The sequence below is a fragment of the Nymphalis io genome, chromosome 8 (assembly GCF_905147045.1).
Source record: "Nymphalis io chromosome 8, ilAglIoxx1.1, whole genome shotgun sequence".
Classification (NCBI taxonomy): Eukaryota; Metazoa; Arthropoda; class Insecta; order Lepidoptera; family Nymphalidae; genus Nymphalis; species Nymphalis io.
The window spans coordinates 7,882,175-7,901,410 of record NC_065895.1 but is presented as its reverse complement, the minus strand read 5'-3'; the positions used below and the strand labels follow the sequence as shown (position 1 = coordinate 7,901,410).

The following is a 19,236-nucleotide window of genomic DNA, read 5'->3' as shown; positions in this document are numbered from 1 at the left end:
TAACATTAATTCATATACAATTACCGCTTGTTTTGCAACAGCAAAACGGTGAGTCGTGTGTGATTTTGATGTATTTTTAGAGGTTTATCCTCGTTATTCGGTAGTCAGTAACAGCCAGTGAATGTCCCACTGCTGGGCTAAGGCCTCCTCTCCCTTTCTGAGGAGAAGGTATGAAGCTTATTCCACCACACTGCTCCAATGCGAGTTGGTGGAATACACATGTGACCGAATTTCTGTGAAATTAAGACACATGCAGGGTTCCTCACGATGTTTTCCTTCACCGTATAGCACTAGATGAATAATAATCACAAATTAAGCACATGAAAATTCAGTGGTGCTTGCCCGGGTTTGAACCCACGATCATCGGTTAAGATTCACGCGTTCTTACCACTGGGCCATCTCGGCTAATACTCGTGTTATTCGTTATTTATTCGTATTATTTTATTGATTGATTAAGAAAATGCTATTAGCCAGGCGTCAAAATATCAGTCGGCGTACGCGTAACGCCAGTCGAGTTCACAATCTTCTAGAGTTCAATATTACACATTCAAGGACAAATTCACCACCGAGCGTTGCTGCCATCCGTTGTTGGCGAATACAAATTTCTTCAAATTTATTTCTTTGGAAATTCTGAAGCTGAAGTAAATCAACGCTGTGCTATCAATCGTTCAGCTAGGAGAGAGACCATAATGCAGCTGCAACAACTCTTACATTAACATAATCAGTTGTTCCAATTATTCAAAACAACCTTGGAAATGATGCCATCGGACGATCCTAAAATATAGAACTCATTTTTTAACTTCATTGTTTTATATACAAAAGAATGAATAAAATACATAATAATTTTCATAAAAACACTATAGATCGATCTAAAATTCCTTTTTATTTTTTAACAGATTTTGTTATTTTAACTTCAGTCATATTTTTTACTTACACATTAATTACATATTAATTTCACTACTAATATAAGATACATACTTATAGATTAAATAGTGTTGTTAATTACGAAACAAAGATATTATTATTGTTTAGATGGAATTGACAGATATAAAACATTGATCGAGTCCACGTACAAAGATCTGAACCCGACAGCCTACAGGCTTTTTTGATGCTAACAACAAAATCAGACTAGATTCGTCCAAGAGACTGTATTGTAAGTATTGATAGTAGGTACTTGAATTTGTAGATATAATAATCTTATTCATATTAGTTAGTAATTTATAACATATTTTTAGAGTAAACTTTTTATGAATTAAAAAAAATACCTCTTATATAAACATATTCATTTGATTTAATGTTTTAGTTAATAAATTCTGAAAAAAAGAAAAAAACATTTTATTTTTAATTTGAATGTTAAGTTTGCCTATAATTGATATATATTTTGTAACACCATTTTTATATAAGCAATAAAAAAATATTTTTCTTAATATATAATGGCTTCTAATTAATAAAATAACGATATGAAAGCAGCATAACAGACATGTCAAATAATCTCATTATTTTAAAACCGTCCAGTAATATTCACTCGTAACAGATATATTCGAACCAGACCTTCATAGGATTTTACAGGGAGGAAGCGGTGATATAAATTATGAAATCGTAAAGACGATCCGTGGATCATATCTACTAATACTGGTGGTAGAGCTTTGTGCAAGCTCGTCTGGGTAGGTACCACCCACTCATCAGATATTCTACCGCAAAATAGCAGTACTTGATATTGTTGTGGTCCGGTTTGAGTAGATTCAATCAATCTTCCAGCTTTGGTCTTAATAAACTAAAGCACTTAATAAATATCAACGGTCAAATCGTGCTTTTTTTATTGATAAAAAATAATCACTTAATGTTTATAATCATTTATTAACCCTATAAGTTATAATGTATTTATACATACAATATTTTATTTTTCACCATGAACTGGATTCACCTTCAGCAAAATCATGTTAAAGATTAGCAATTTTGCTCTTAATTAAGATAATTTATCATACGTGTGAGGACAATTTTTGACGAGGCTGCTTGTATATACAAGTACCTTATCCGATGACGTTACCTTGTTCTTGGCAATGTATTGCGTTTACATGATTAATAAAAAAAAAATTCAGCTTCAAGGAAGTTCATAAATTTTCATGCCAAAGTGGCCAGATATAGTACATGTTCAATATAGCCAATGCTAGATTTAAATACAACGTTTAACGAAGTAAAACGAAGCTCAATTTTTTTCCAATTATACGTTCATAGCCGAGAATAATCCTAAAAAATCTTCCAGTCTGCGATAACATAATCCCATACAATAATTTTTTTTTATGTCATTAACCCTAAGTTTTGACTCTCTATCAATACATAGTATATATTTTTTCATCAAAATACGGGAACTCTTTGCAATAAATATTCGTTTTAAATACAAATTAGTGTAGTTAGTCTTGAAAGATCGAAACTTGAAATGACTCCATTCGACTTTCACGTGCTTCATTTCTGACTGTTCTTACTCTGTCTCCTAGTTGTCGCCATCAAATTGAATACATTTTTTAACAAATTACCTTGTTTTTAGACATAGATCCATTGTTTATATAAGATTATTATAAGTATTATTTGTATAGATTAGTCGTTGTGACAAACTAATAATAAAGCAATTTAATACAATTTCTCGGTATTAGTTAGTGAGTGTTTTAGCAATGTTATCATTATCTAAGTATATAAAACAGAAAGAGCACATCAGAGAAATAAAAAAACATGACTTGGTTAATTTTAATTTCCCCCATTTAGCATTTTTTAAACAAGTTTTATTTAATTCCATTTTAAAAATAACTCTATGTTGTCTTAACTACGAAAACCTTTGGATTGGATTTTTCATTCTTTCCGAATGTAGTCCAAAAAAAGTTAGCTCGTGTGAATATATAATTCATATATATTATAATACATAATAAAAATAGAGTTAATTACAAATATACCAATTAGTAAATATATAAATTACATATATACTGAAATATCATGTTTAAAACAAATAAGAATAAAGAGACGGACAAAAACTACATTAAAATATTAAATTCGTTAAAAGATTTTACTATTATTACAACAAAAAATAACATGATTATAATTAAAGCATTTTTATAAAGTTTAGCAGCAGATAGGAGATCCCGAGGTTCAAGCCTCAGGTTGGGCCAATAAACACTTATTGGGATATTTACCACCTAGTGGTAGAGCTTTGGGCAATCCCCTCTAATAGGTATCATACATTCATCAGATATTCTACCGATATAGTGCAATACTTATTGTTGTTGCGTTTTGATTTAAAGGGTGAATGAGTCACTACAATTACAGGCACAAAGAACATAACATCTTCGTTCGCAAGGTTGGTGGCGCATTGGCGATGTAACGGGCTGATGTAAGGAGTGGTTAATATTTTTTATATTGCCAATGTCTACTGTGGTAGTGACCACTTAACATCAGGTGGCCCATTTGCCTGTCCATCTACCTATAACATAAAACTCTCAAAAGCAGTCTGAAGTCTGGAAGTTGAAAATGTGCCTTTGGTCCTGCGTCTGAACTCAAAGCTGTCGTGACGGATAGCCGTCCCATTGGATTATGAGAGTAAGGGAATAGAGAGTGCGCCTGTGTTTGTACACGAACCTGTGCACTATAATATTATAGTTTCATATCAGGACATATGTCCTGCGCAGTTAGCTAGTCTCTCTCGAGATTGGAAATTAAAAGATGAGTCTTTAACAAAGATCGCCTTATTTTGTAATATGATAAGGTCGTAAACGAACACGATTTATTTAAACATGTGTTTAAATTTAAGTGTTCTTTTCGAGTTTTACTGAGTATAAATTATTTCACGGTCAAGTTAGAAGTGTTCTCGAACAAAAACTAATATTAAATAATATTTAAATTAAAACATAATTATATAAACTAACTAATTAAACAAAATTTAAGTGAACAGTATAACTGTTAGTGTAAAACGCGTAAGCGCCACGATTTACTCGGCACTTATGACCTTCCTTGTGCTAACAGTGTAGCGGCAAACTGTTTATCGAGAAGTTGTTTTTATTTTCATTGTGTAATACTTTAAAAACGACGCGACGCTGAGAATTTCACTACGTCGTACTCCAAATTATCATTTATTTATAAATAAGAATATCAAACTCTTCATTTACAAAAAAATTACATACAAAAGCAGGTTTGAAAAAGAGAGAATATAAGTTGTACCGTTTGTACAGAAGTATCATTATAATTGTTTGAAAATTAGCGATGCTCAGTAAGTAAGATGTAAGTTTATCAGAAGATTCAGATGTGAGTTAGTTTATACCCGTCTCTAACCTCCAACATATATTTATTAGGATCCACAAAAACTCAAAACATCTGCATTAGTTACAAAATCGGATTATTTCTAATAAAAATAAATAAACAACATTTTAATAAAGTAAACAAGTGCACATTTTATAAAAAAAAATCGAGACAATTTTTTTCTATATAATAATTATATTATATTAAAAGCTTGATTCTTGAACTGAAAAGTCATTCATTTCATCAATCATTCAAATCATCTATTAAAATATTATCAAACATTTGTGCTAGTGCATTAAAATCAGTGTAACGCCTTAGTTCTATATACCATGCAATGAATATTATTTCTTTTTTTTTGTTATCGCTGGAAAAACGCATTTACGCGTTTCCCCCACATGAAGCCCCCCCAAATACCATCCCAGGGTATGTGGGGCTCGCCGACGCTGAAGGCGCCGGAATACCCACTAAAAACCCAGCGGTACCCACACCGTCTTTTCGAGGGACACCACGGGATCGCTTGCGCATACTACCGTAACGTCCCGACAAAGGCCCGCCTCTGCAGACCTCCGAATTCTAAGGGTTTCTCGGGGTACAGAGCCCCGTCGACACTTACAGCGGGAGGAGAAAGTGTGCATAGCGCCGACGTCTTCTCCCCGGTCTTCTTTGGCGAAGCAGGTCAGCGAAAGCACTGTTCTCAGGCTCCCGCTTCGCGGCCTCCTTCTGCGACATGAAGTTTTCGCAGAAAGAGACCATCTCCTTCCAGCACCTCTCGCTACCGATCATGGCGTTTATCACTCTCGGCAGCGAGAGGTCTCCGCCTACAATGGCTGCCAGGGAATGTCGCTGAATATGACGCGCCGTGTTCGAAGGCGCGCCACACTCGTGGTAGGACGGAGCGACCTCCCGCCTCGCTATCCGGTGCAGATACCTACCGAAGCAACCGTGCCCGGTAAGTACCTGCGTCAGCCTGAATATGAGTGTGCCGTGACTCGTCCATTGCCGAAAATAACAAACAACTAACTATAACAAAAAACAAGGTCTATAAAGACCTAATTCCAAACAGCAAAACCCATCATTACGCGAAACAAAAGTCCATATACCAAGCAAGAATGTCCAGATTGTCGCATTAGAGATAACAAAACCAGTTTACAAAGCCAGATGTCGTTTAAATTCATCAATTCGAACAATCTTATCGCAGTAAGAAACATAACCTCGCTCAACGACGTCCGAAAGGCGAATCGAATATTATGTCTGCACATCTTCCCACAGTGTGCATGTCTGTCAACCAAATCCCGGTCTATTGAATTAATACTGACCGAACGCTACTAATGTTTGGCTGGTCAACATTAGTTTGCAGGATATTGCATTTTGTTAAATCTTTTAAATTACTGTGTATATTATTTAATATATATATCAAAGCTAAAAAATCTGTCTTCATATGATACATAAAAGAAAAAAATGCTTATAGGGTTCCTGGTGAAATAAAGGTAGTATGAACACAATATTGGTCGCCTTCTAAGGTGTAGAAGTCTAAGGTGATGTTCAACGCAGAAGATGCAGCCCTCCTGGCTACTGTTGGAGCAGCGAAAGTGTTTGGCAGGATTCGGCAGCTGGAAGTAGCTCTGGAAAAGCAATGTGCTTCCACTGTCCTCAGAAAGCACCACCTCCACCCTCTAGGCTATCGATTGGCATGGTGTCCATTAGCGTCGAGTTGACAATGAAGTACCTTAAACTTGTCGTCGATGGTCGATAAAACTTTAAAGAGCATTTTAACCGTCTCACGCCTGAGCTCGTCTGAGAAGCTGCAGTAATGAACCGGCTGCTACCGAATGAGGGTGGACCGAATGCTGTTTGCCGCCGTCTGTATGCTGGTGTAATACGATCCATGGCTCTCCATGGAGCCCCAATATGGATAATGCACTTACGGTCCATAATCAGGCTTCTTTGAGCACACCGCAACGAGCCATAACGGTTAAGAGGCTATCGCACCAACGCATATGAACGGCGTGCGTTCTGGCTGGGACCTCAGTCTGAAATTTAGAGGCTGAAGTCATGTCATCGGTGTGTTTCTGAAACAAAAACGACGACGGGTCATCCGCCTCCAGAGCAAATAAGACGCTGGAGAGAGTCCGCTCAAGAAACGCTTCTCGACAAGTGGAGAGAACGGCTCGAGCTTATTTATACGGCCTATTTATAGTCATGAAGATCTACCCGAATAGAAAAAAGGAGGACCACTATTACAAAAAGAGATTAGATCCCAAAAAACATAAAACGTAAAAAAATGCAAGTCTCGCAAATCAGTCATTCTACCGGAAAAAGTTCTGTGATCGCGTGTTAACGTTAATGTGTTCAGTTATTTTATTTAGTATATATGGAAGCAGCTTTAACAAGCTTTGTCATCAATTGTTTTCTTATAAGTTACTTACCACCATTTATAATGACTTTATCAATACTAGACATATTTATTTCTTCCATAGATACTAGATCGGATAGACTTACAATTACCTATGGATCTTCAAGCGCTACCACCAATAGAAAAAACCTAACTAGGCTAAAAATAAAACATACAAAATAATTTACTTACGTTACTTAAAATCATAAGATTTGTATAACCAACTGATATAATATACAAAAAAGAAGTTCACCTCTAATATTCTGAATGAGAGTCATTTACCGTGTCGCTCGATATAAAAACTAGGTAGTAAATAATTATCCAGACATTTATAGCTTAATACTCGAAAGAAGAATGTACTAGTATTTTAAATTTAAACTTAATCAAATGTCCTTTGTCAATTAAACATTGCACAAAAACAAAAAAAGATTCAAACATTATGAGTACCCAATTAATGTTAGGTGGTTCAAAGTTTATGTTAACTAAAGTATAAATATAATTAAACAAAGATCTACGAGTCATATTTGTACAAACACAGTATATATTTAAGACTATTTAAATTTTTGGACTGTCCTAATTCAGTTAACGAAACAAACAGTTACACATAGTACGTAATAAGTGCAATAAACGTGTTTATATATTTAAATGTGTAATGAAAATTTTCTTGTATAGCTGAGTAAAAGGTAAGTACGATAACAAGTACACACGCATATGTATAAATGTATATATTAGATTGGAAATAACCAAAGGTACGTATTTACGGATTACTTAATTAAAAGTTACGACCTATTCGTAAATATATATTTTTTGACTAAAAATTCAGTCAAGAGTTTTATATTACTTGATTAGTCTTTGAAAGACTACACTTGGCAATAATGAAAATTGTTTCATTCTTGTAACGGAGTACCTATATTTAAAATAAATAATTTAACGTGCAATAGAAATTGATCTTCCTTTTGGAATCAAATTTATAAAATAATCAAATCGTTGAAACTCGAAAGTTATTTTATAAAAGAAAAGATAACATTACTTAATAAAAATACTTATTGTATTTAAAAGCATTCGTAAAGTATGTTTTAGGTTATAATATTTTTTTGTAATGTTTTAGAATCTAAAATGAGTTTACGAAGGCAAAAAGTGGACCCTGACATACCAAATAGAATCATCGCACCCGAAGAAAAAACAAAGAGTCCCGAGTTTGTGCACCGAGAGTCGCTATTAACAGTTCTCTATGAACATTCCCTGCACATAAGGGCAATATATCACATATTCGTCGTAATTCTACTGATACTGCTATGTGACATCGTGTTATATGATTTTATCGAGCGTGGAAAGCAAGTAAAATTGTCATATTAATTATTATTATTTATTTATATTAGTTTCCTGTATTATCGAGCACGAGATGAATTTTAAACACAAAGGTCACATAGAACGGCGCATGAAAACCCAGTGATACTCGTACTCTTCCGGATTTGAAACCGCAATCTCCAAGTATATATGGACTTGTTCTATCCACTGGGCCGTATCGACTCCTAATTGATACATTTTTATATTTTCTACTAGCTACATGTTCCGGCTTGGGATAGGTATAAGAGCCGGCCTGCCGTCGTTTATACGCCGGTGTGGTGCGCTTCATGTCGCTGTATGGTGCACCTATTCGGGTGAACGCTCTCCCCGCTCGAAATAAGGCTCTTCTGCGGAAATCGCAGAAAGTCATAGCACAGCATAGAACTCCAGGCGGAGGTGCATGCGGAAGTGTACCGGTTCCGGCTGGATTTAAAAATACATTTATAACCTTTATGTTTGTTAAATAGCCACTTAAATTTATTTCTACTTTATCCATCTGCAAGCTAATGTTAACCTTATAGGTTCAATAAGGGACCCACGGTTTAAGCAGCCATCAGATACTGTCTTTATTAAATTACCATCATTCATCATATTTATTAAATATATAGCATGAATATTATTGCCACCCTATTTTTTAAAAAGACCACTAGAAACACGAACGAACATCTTTGAGTCTTAAATAATGCGTTATAATATACTTTTCCAGAATAAACATCGGTGTGTCGTCAGTGGTATATGGGTTCGGTGACATCAGACGCGGCGCCAAACTATGGTTGTTCGAGCTAACGGTCGCTCTCGTGTTTTATCCCGGCTTGAAGATTTATGCCGGGTTACGAAAATCTATCAGGGAATATCCAGGTAAAGAAAAATACATAAGATATTTTAGTTAGGTATAATTGCTTCTTGTTTCTGTATTCACATTGTAGACTTAACACATGTCCACTTATAGGACTAAAGGTTTACAAGAATGACCTTTATTAATTTTAAATTTATCTTTTTTTCTGCGTACACGCAGCAAACGTTAACTGGTGGAACCTTGGTTAAAAGAACGCTTATATCTTAGGACATATATCATATACAAGGTTTCCTAGGAGTTATTTAGATATTCATTGGATTTTTTAGCTTATTTTTTACTTTAATGTTGAAAAAAAATTATTTTTAAACAGAAATAAACAACATTACAATGTATGATATACATAAAAACAATCACGCTTATATCCCCAAGACAAAACAAATCTGCTTATTGTGGCTAGAAACATGAAGTGTGAAATGAGTGTAGGCTGAAAGTAGCTGTCGAGAGTCTTTTGTTGCAAGAGGCCACTGCGCTTTACGCCACTTCCAATTAGTCACTTGGTTGGTCATATACACGTGCCTCCTACTACTAAGTCCACTTCATTTCACTGAAGAGCTTATACGGTTAATGTGAACGTAACCTTTAAAACTTTTAACATTTAGTCATGAATTTGACGTTTTAAATATTACAACGCGAATTTAACTAAACAATGATGATTTTGTTAGTAATTGTTCAATCTAAAGGATTGATTATATTAAAACAAAATTATAATAAAGTTTATGCTCAAAAGTGCGATTTTAGGAATATTATTTTGTGTATATATGTAAATTATAACTTTTGATGCAATTAACTTAATTATTAAGGCATTTTCAATTTTATGTAAAGGGTTACGCAGACTATTGTCCATAGTAGGAGCATTAAGCGTAATCGCACTGGAAACATCTCTAGTGGCTGTCCCAGTGTATGAGCAAGCTTATAAGCATTTACCATTGGCGTCGTCAGCCATTGTTACTTGTGAAATGGTAAGTTTAATTAATATTAATTTATTTTTTAAACACACACTTATTTATTGCGCCCCTTTTCCACATATAGTTTAAAAATGTCGGCTCGAAAAGATCGCTGGTGCAGCGATAAGATCTATATATAAATATCTTACAACTCTTAATTTATAAGTTGATTTTCTGCGAAACAATAACATATACTTTAATAAACTAAAATGGCATGGAAGCTACTGACAAGACCTACGTTTTATTTTTTTTACGATACATGCAGGTCTCTTCACGATGTTTTCGTTCACTACCCAGCACTAGGTAAACTTGTATAGCTTTGATCCCGCAATCATCGACTAAAATTCTCGTCTCGGAGTTTGCACAATACTCACCTAAATTACTATATTTTAAAAGACTGATATCTTAATTGCATGTTCTTCGATGGTCTATCTTTACCGCGCACTTTAATTTTTAGTCGATCAATAAAACTAAGACGAATTCAACTTGATGTCTCAGATAATACATACCTACACACTCATTATTTAATTTACCATAAATAATAAAAACAGACATTACATCATTTGCACATTTAAAAAAATGGCCCAGTGGTAAGAACGCTTGAATCTTAACCGATGATAGTGGGTTCAAACCCGGGCAAGACCACTAAATTTTCATGTGCTTAATTTGTGATTATAATTCATCTCGTGCTTAACGGTGAAGAAAAACATCGTGAGGAAACCTGCATGTGTCTAATTTCACTGAAATTCTGCCACATGTAATGGAGTAGGAACAGCGTAATGGAATAACCTCCACACCTTCTCCTCAAAAAGAGAGGAGGCCGAAGCCCAGCAGTGAGACATTCGCACTGTTAATATTGAATTTGATTTGTCGTATACTACCTAACAAGTTGTTGTTAAAGTCAATGGGAATAAGTTAAACATTTAATTTATTTATTTTAAGTTGATTACTAATAACAAAAAAACGCGGTTTTTTTTCAGTTTCGTTTCGTTATGAAAATTTGCGCTGTTGCTGTTGCTTGTAAGAACCGGCTACACGATGGGAGTACAAAAATACCCTCATTTTCACACTATCTATACTTCCTATTCGCACCTACGCTTATCTACAGGGACGAGTACCCCAGGTAAGTAATGTTACTTCCTTTGCCGCAATATATGTAAGTTATTTATAGATAAGTTTAATTAAAACCCAATGCACAATTATTATTCCTCATATAAATATGAATGAATTAGAAAATAATAAATATAACCAATCAAATAAATATGTCAACAAAATTATACCAATGCATATAATATATGAAAAATATATTAACTAACTTACTATAATACACGACGTATAATTAAGAAAATAAAAATCATGAATGCGCTAATGAGAATATTCATATTGCAGTTATTAGTATCGGAACATATAAATGTTAAAGCAGAAAAAAAATCTTTTTTCCTAATGAATAACAAAGGAACTAAGAAAAGCGCTCGTTGAAAGAACGAGTTTATTAAAAATATGTAGATAAAAGTTATACAGTGTTCATAGCAGTTTTGTTTTATTAAAACTAAAAGTGTTTGTGAATGGTGTGTTCTCTTGTAATTGGTTATGCATAGTTAGTTTTAAGTTAATGTAAAAAGCGATTTGAATGTGTGTTATGTACAACTGTGGAGATCCAAATAAATAAATAAATAATAGTAAATATTTGGAATAATAAGACTCTTTTAAATATACTAAAAAATAAACCATTTATAAGCGACTATACGTAAAATATGTATATTATTTTAAAGCAGTTAAAAAAATTACCAATTTCATCTACCTTTAAAACTCATTACATCACAATCATTTTTTATTTGAAACTAATTTATAACTTTTATTTGAACATTTTTTAACTTGAAATGAAGTTAATATTGTTTCTTAAAATTGTTTTTATTACATGTAAAGTAAGTAAAGTCTGTCCTTGACATCTGACAGAATAAAAAGTGCACCTGTGTTTACGCACACACTTGTGTACTATAATATATCCAGAGCAGTTGGCTAGTCTCCCTTGATATTGGCCAAAATCGATCAAGAAGAAACCATCATCGTGGTTATACAAATTAATTACAAATTTTAAATTTAATTACATAGTTCAAATATTAAAACGGATGCTACAAGTATATTTCGGTAAAATTCCAGTAAACATTATGAATAATTTTTGTAAATTGCGAAAAGGAAATATAAAACCCATTATTTAAAAGTCAAGTGTACTAGTACTAATATTTAAAAAAGTAAATTAAATGAAACAATACAATTGAAGCGTGTAATAAAAATCATGCTCTGCTAACAGGAATTTCACACTTACATTTTCTTTCTTAATATAAACAGTTTAAATGGACAAAATAACAAAGTAAGAGAGCTAAAAAAGTTAAATAACTGTATAAAGTGGTACTATTTTGGTTATAACAATAGAATTTACTTCCAAATGAAATGTTGATCCATAAACCTCAAAACGATATCTCATCTTATCGACAATTACGACAAAACTAAACATTAATTGAACATTAACGGAACTAAACATTAATTCACAAATTTTAATGAGAGCTTTTAATCGTATAAAAAGTTGTTATAGTTTAGCATTACTTATAAACCCTATATATAATATTTTTATTATTCTAATATTAATAAGTTTTTTTTTACAGAACCAAGAAAATTAGATGGGGTGTAGTAGTTTTCCATTTTATCGAAGTAACTGCTATAATATTTTTCAACATATTCCTATGGGAGCGTTTCATATTACCTTATTGGTCAGATTATGGAAAGGAAGCTAAGGTAAAAACCACTTTTGATTTTTATTTAACCAAAATCATTTAATACGCACTATCTGAGCTGACTGGTCAGAAATTAACCACAGATAGTTGTGACAATATATAGCTTATAGGAAGAAACAGTAGATTGCGTAACTGTAACTTAATTTAAAGATAGTAACTAACTGTAACTTAATCTACTAGTGGTAGGGCTTTGTGCGAGCTCAACTGGGTAGGTACCACCCACTTATCAGATATTCTACTGCAAAACAGCTGTACTTGGTATTGTTGTGTTCCGGTTTAAGGGTGAGTGAGCCAGTGTAATTACAGGCACAAGGGACATAACATCTTAGTTCCCAAAGTTGGTCTAAGGGCGTAGGTGACCACTTACCGTCAGGTTGCCCATATGCTCGTCCGCCTAGGTAGGCGGACGAGCATTAAAGACGAGTGTTAAAGGTATAATAAGAACTTTCAACTCGTTGGATGTTAAGAAAACGGCCGATTTGTGGAGTATCTCTGTTAAGTCAAATCGGTTATTGATGTAATTGCACCTTACCTTATTATTATATTTAATAATTGTATTTATAGTGTCATGTTTCCTGACCTAATGAAACATAGTAAGGTAATTCCAATTTTCAAATCTGGTAGTACTTCAGACCCCATCAATTATAGACCCATCTCTGTACTACCAATGCTTAGCAAGATTTTTGAAAAATTAATGCTCAATCAAATGTTAGCTACTTGTATGTATCAAAATGTACATTTTGATACATACAAGTTGCTGCACAAGAAACAATTTTGCTTTACAAGGGATCGCTCAACTACCGATGCTGGTGTCGAGCTCGTTAAGTTTCTTTCGCCGGTTCTTCTCAGGTCTGAGGTGTTTATTTCCGAACCGGTAGTAGATTTATGACAATCAATAAGCAAGTGTAACGCTTCCATATTGAATAAAGATTTTTGACTTTGACTTTGTAAAATACTTCAAACATATATTTGTTTCTTAAACTACGGATGACTGAGACTCAGACAAAAAATTACAGCACTTTGTATTAATTATTTCATTATAGTTAAAAGAGCCATATTCCTCAGAATGATTTCTAAAATATGGGCAAAGAGAAAAAAAAAAGAAATACACCTGTTGTCGTAGACAGAAAAAGCATAGAAAAAGTGTAAGGTACGCGCGGATGAAATCTGATTTTTTTTTGGCTTTAGGCGAGCTTGTATCTTTTTAAATATGGCAACTACGAATGTCGCATTATTTTATCGATGTCTAGCACTTTACGATCAAGTTCTACGTTGTGTTTCGAGTTTGTCTTCATAAAATCCCTATATTATTATACGCAATCGATGTTGCAGGTGGAGGCCGGCTTTGTTGTACGCAATATGTTTGTGTGTTTACTGCCCGGTATTATGTGTTTTCTCAGCGGGTTTTACTGCATCCTACATGCATGGCAAAATGCTTTTGCAGAGATGCTGAGATTCAGAGACCGTCTTTTTTATGAAGTAAGTGAGTTTTTAATAATTTAACTGTAAATATTTTTAATATAATATAATTTATATACTATTGTACGTATACCAAAAGCATAAAAACTAGTAAGTAAAAGAGTAGTAAGTAAAAAAAAATAGTAAGTATTTTTCCGCTCTCTAATTAATCTACGTAAGATTAATCATCGGTCCATACCTAACGCTATAGTTAAGAGCAGAAGGTTGTATGTAAAAATTAAATTCCAACTAAAATCTACAAAAGTCATCTTGATAAACAAATATGATATATATAATAAAACAAACGTGATAATAATACGAATTGTATACTAATGAAACAGAAGGAAAGAAGTTCTATGCTCTCCTGCAAAATACTGCAAAGCACAAAAAACAGTAACGATAAGATATGAACATGAACATGTGCCGTCAGCACATCGCCTTTTTAGTTGTACTCCATATTTGGCATGACGAAATCATAACAATTTATTATTAGATTATTATAATACATTAATCAATCAGTCAGTACAGGGTACTCAAACAATTGTGATGTGTCGTAAATAAAAATATATTATTCCTTCGGTCTTTGAGTATTGCCTAGCCTCATACCTGGATCCGTCTCTCAATATTATATGCCTCAGTATCTCAATATAGCCTACACGCTAAAAACACAATGGTCGATCTAATATATAAATGTATGTGAAATCAGTACAGTATAATAGAGTACAATATTAATGTACAGCGTTACAATTAATTGTGATTAGAAATCAGTAACTGTTAATGATTTTGAACAATTTAGTAGACCTTCAAATGCATGGATTTAAAATGTTTTGACAAAATTAGTTTTAATAAATAAAATTTTACTGTACTATACTAACTTAACTTTTGTATTATTTCAGGATTGGTGGACCTCTTCTCGTTTTTCTTGTTACTTCCGAGCCTGGAATCTTATAGTACATAATTGGGTGCACGTCCACGTTCTTTCCATATTAGCCCCGCGTGTTGGTCGAGCTTTGTCCATTACATTAATATTTTTAGTAAGTAGTTCAAGTTATAAAGAATAATTTGCTTAGCATTATTATACTCTATACATACAATAAAATTATAACAGGCCAATGTATGTACATTAAAGATTGGAAATATATATATTATCAAAGCAACAGAAGCCAAAACAACAGTTTTTAGAATTTTTGTCTGGTGTATATTTGTATTAATTGGAACAAACTGGATGGAATTGAATACGGTTTACGGTAAAAATATAAAATATAGACTATATTTTATCACTGGAAAATGACTTATTCTATGATATAATATATAATAAATTTAAAAACTACTAAATCGATTTTAAAAATTCTTTCAGAAAGCTACGTTATCAGTAAGTAACATAAGCAATATTTCATTTTCAAAACATTAAAGATTTCTACAAAAACTGCAATAATGTAATCCAAGGTATCATTTTTTTCCCTATAAAGCCAAAAGTCATTATTTGGCATGTGCTGCGAAAATTATTGATCATGCCTTAAGTAATGTATTGCACGTTTATAGTACTCATTATTACCTAAAAAAAATCCGCGAACCTATATATTATACCAACTATTATAGTCACAATAACTGTTTTTTGTTCAAATCAATCAATAAAAACATTGGTAGAATCGAAAGATAATGACGTTTGTAGGCTGATATTAATCATATCACAATAATGGTCCCGTAGTCTGGAATCCACAATATAAAATTTATATTGATACAATAGAAAAAAAATACTTTAGATGTAAAAAACTGAACACATGCAATTGTGCCTTATTCCGCTTACCCTCTACTCGAACAAATTATGCTCAAAATGAATTTATTTATCGCTCTTGTGAGAATTACAATAGGAAGTTTAATGACTTGGACATGTTTTCTTGTACACTCAATACATTTAAAAAGAAAGTTAGTGTGCATTTGTCAATTTAGTCATTGTTTTTCATATATTATTTTTTTGCTGTTTGTTAACTTTTTGAATCTCGATAATTATTATTTATAATTTACTGAATTGCTTGTTTACTGCTATTCGTGAATTAGTTTTAAGTGGAAGCTTGATTTGTGTGTGAACGGAATTGTTGTATAATGTATGTGGTGTTGACTGTATGTTTCCCAATTATAAAAATAAAAAGGTAATAAACCTTTTTATTTTTATAATATATATATAAGGTTGGTTATATATATCTAAATTCCTCTAACTTATTCGAATCGGACTTTTCGTTTAGAAGTTAGGACTGATACAATAAAGCAAAAACTAAGAAAAAGGCCTCAGTGTGAGCGAATCACGCTTATCGGGAGCGAAAAGTACTACACTTTAGCCTATTATTTACATACACCTTTTATTATATGTAAAAAAAATAGTTGAATTGTACGTTTTTAATTTTAATATTTTTTTTATTATTTAAAACTTTATAATGTTATATAAAAATTTGGCGGTGCCCATTCGAACTTTGATCATTAAGCTATATCCTTAATTTAAATTCATATGTTACGGCAAAATTAAAATTCACGCGCAAGAAAAAATATGATGGTGGTGACCAACGATGCGGCGGCAAAGTAACCGGGCAAAGATTACATATGTTCCATTCGTATGTATCATGTTCATCACATATTCTACCGCCAAACAGCAATATGAGCCAGTGTAACTACAGGCACAAGGGACAAAACAATTTAGTGTGATGGCGCAGTGGCAATGGAAGGGATTCCTAATATTTTTTTAATAGTGCCAATATCTATGAGTAGTGGTAAACTATTGTAATAAAAAAACGGGTCACCTTTTTCAAGAGGTCTGTCTAATAATGTGAGACAAATGTACGATAAGCCACCATTCATACATAGAAGCCATAAACAGAATCTAATAATAAATAAAGGTATGAAAAAAAAATACGCAGGGCGTATGATTTTTGCATATACATTATTATATATATGCCCTTAGTACTTTAATAATATTAATGTCCTCTGGACTGATTTCGGCCACGGTGGCCAATATCAAGAGAGATTAGCCAACTGCGCAGGACGGGTCTGCGGACTTATATATAGCCATTAGACCAACGAGGCAGTCACTTAGCACTTTACTGTATGGGCGAATAGATCGATTGGCGAATGTATTATACCTTATTGATTAAAAAGTGCACGGGATAAAATCCATATGTTACCCGTACGAAGTAGGGGCGGGCAGCTAGTTATACATACATCATAGGTATTAGATTATTTGTTATTAAGAGCACAGTTTATTAGTAATATAAATTATATCAAATGGCAATCATAGCCATACACCATAAATTCTAAGTATGTCAACTTTTAAGTGTCGTTTAGATTATAAAACGAATGTGTACACATTTTCCTGAGAGGTAGACTTGATTGAAGACAAGCTCTACCAATATACTTAGAGTAAATTCCTTTACATATAATATGCATTTATTAAGTCAAAATCATTAAATAGTTAATGAATAATAATCGAAATATACAAATCAAGTATATTTCGATTACTTATACGTCCATATACTTATACCACAATAATTCTATTAAGCGTTTAATTAAATCTTCAGTCTTTCTCTTACGATTTCATTGAATTTTATCTTGAACTACTATAATCGTTTTGTATGTTAAAAATATACCTGCAGTAAATATTTACTCGTAAATAAGAAGTCAATAGCAGTTCATATTGATTATTGTACCGATTAAATTAAGAAAGAAAAACAGACAAGCAAAAATAAATCTACATTAGCATATAATGTTAAAAACTAATAGCCTTCTAACACTGTAATAATGCACAGCTAGATGGCGCTGCAACTGCTGCTGCTGCGTATTAATTTCACTTATACAGGCAGAACAATGTCAGGCTTGCTAATAATAATAACAACATTTATTCTTTCAGTTATCGGCTGCAGTACACGAAGTGGTTTTGGCCCTTTCTTTCGGTTTCTTTTATCCAGTGATGATGATAGAATTTGCAGTATTTGGTCGTTTAACGCTCCCATTAACGGATTCTGGTGGACGTCGCTTTCCTAACGCATTTAATATTATAGCATGGATATTTTTATGGTTTGGCAATGGTGAGTAAGAATTTAAATATAGGTAATGATTTACTTAAAAATTCGGCTATTAATCATATATACTGTAGAAATGGAAATGTAACATGATATAGTTTTAGTTTTAAGTATTTAGTCAACTTAATAAGGAACTTACATAAATTCCTTCCATGCCAGTAACGTGTGTAAACAGTAACGTGTGTGTCAACAGCCTGTGAATGTCCCACTGCTGGGCTAAAGGCCTCCTCTCCTCTTTTAGCGAAAGGTTTGGAGCTTATTCCACCATACTGCTCTAATGCGGGTTGGTGGAATACACATGTGGCAGATTTTCAGTGAAATTAGATACATGCAGGTTTCCGCACGATGTTTTCCTTCACCGTAAAGCACGAGATGAATTATAGTGCTTGCCCTCGCTCATCCATGCCAGTAAAATAGTTATATATAAGATATTCGCGTACCTATATAATTTTTTCTTGTATATTTTCATAAATCAATAATCTAGAATTTCAGACTTTTTTTTTATAAATGTTGACCGAGTCATTAAAATGGAATTATGTTCACAGGTCTATTATGGAGCTTATACAGTATGGAGTATTTTTCGAGAAAAAATTGTCCAAAATCTGATAGAGACAGTTTCTTCGTACCAAAGTCATGGTCTTGTCCAGAAATCGTATTAAACCCAAATTGGACATTTCAAAATCCATTCGATATAATTTATTGATTTTTTTTTTTAAATAAAAGTGATGTTTTTTTTAATTATAGTAATAAACACTTATTAATATTATGCTTTATAACGTTAATAAAATATATTCTTGGATTTGTTTTTAATTTTTAAGTCATGGAGGCCAATAATATTCGTTATGAATTATTTACCTCATATATTATATTTATTATAAATATAAAATATTAAACTACTTAAGAAATAGACAAATATCACCAAAAATTTAAAGATTTGTAACAATTGCAAGTCTTTTACCTATGCGTGTTGGATATATTCAGCTCACTATAAATCTATCTTATTCAAAACGTGACGATAAGCTATAATTGTCTATACTTATAAACAAATCTATTGTTTGTCCATTATTTCATTAAAAAGATTTATTAAATTTTTAGCAGG

At 32.7% G+C, this 19,236-nt stretch overlaps 1 protein-coding gene across 1 annotated transcript; it reads left to right on the top strand.

Moving 5' to 3' along the window:
* Window positions 1-7,789: 7,789 nt before the first annotated feature.
* LOC126770396 (sterol O-acyltransferase 2-like) lies at window positions 7,790-18,879 on the top strand. Its single transcript, XM_050489792.1, has 9 exons — window positions 7,790-7,869; window positions 8,727-8,878; window positions 9,699-9,835; window positions 10,801-10,943; window positions 12,484-12,613; window positions 13,945-14,091; window positions 14,967-15,104; window positions 17,966-18,143; window positions 18,683-18,879. The coding sequence occupies exons 1-9, from the start codon at window positions 7,790-7,792 to the stop codon at window positions 18,838-18,840; spliced, it is 1,263 nt and encodes a 420-aa protein (XP_050345749.1). The 3' UTR covers window positions 18,841-18,879.
* Window positions 18,880-19,236: the final 357 nt, after the last annotated feature.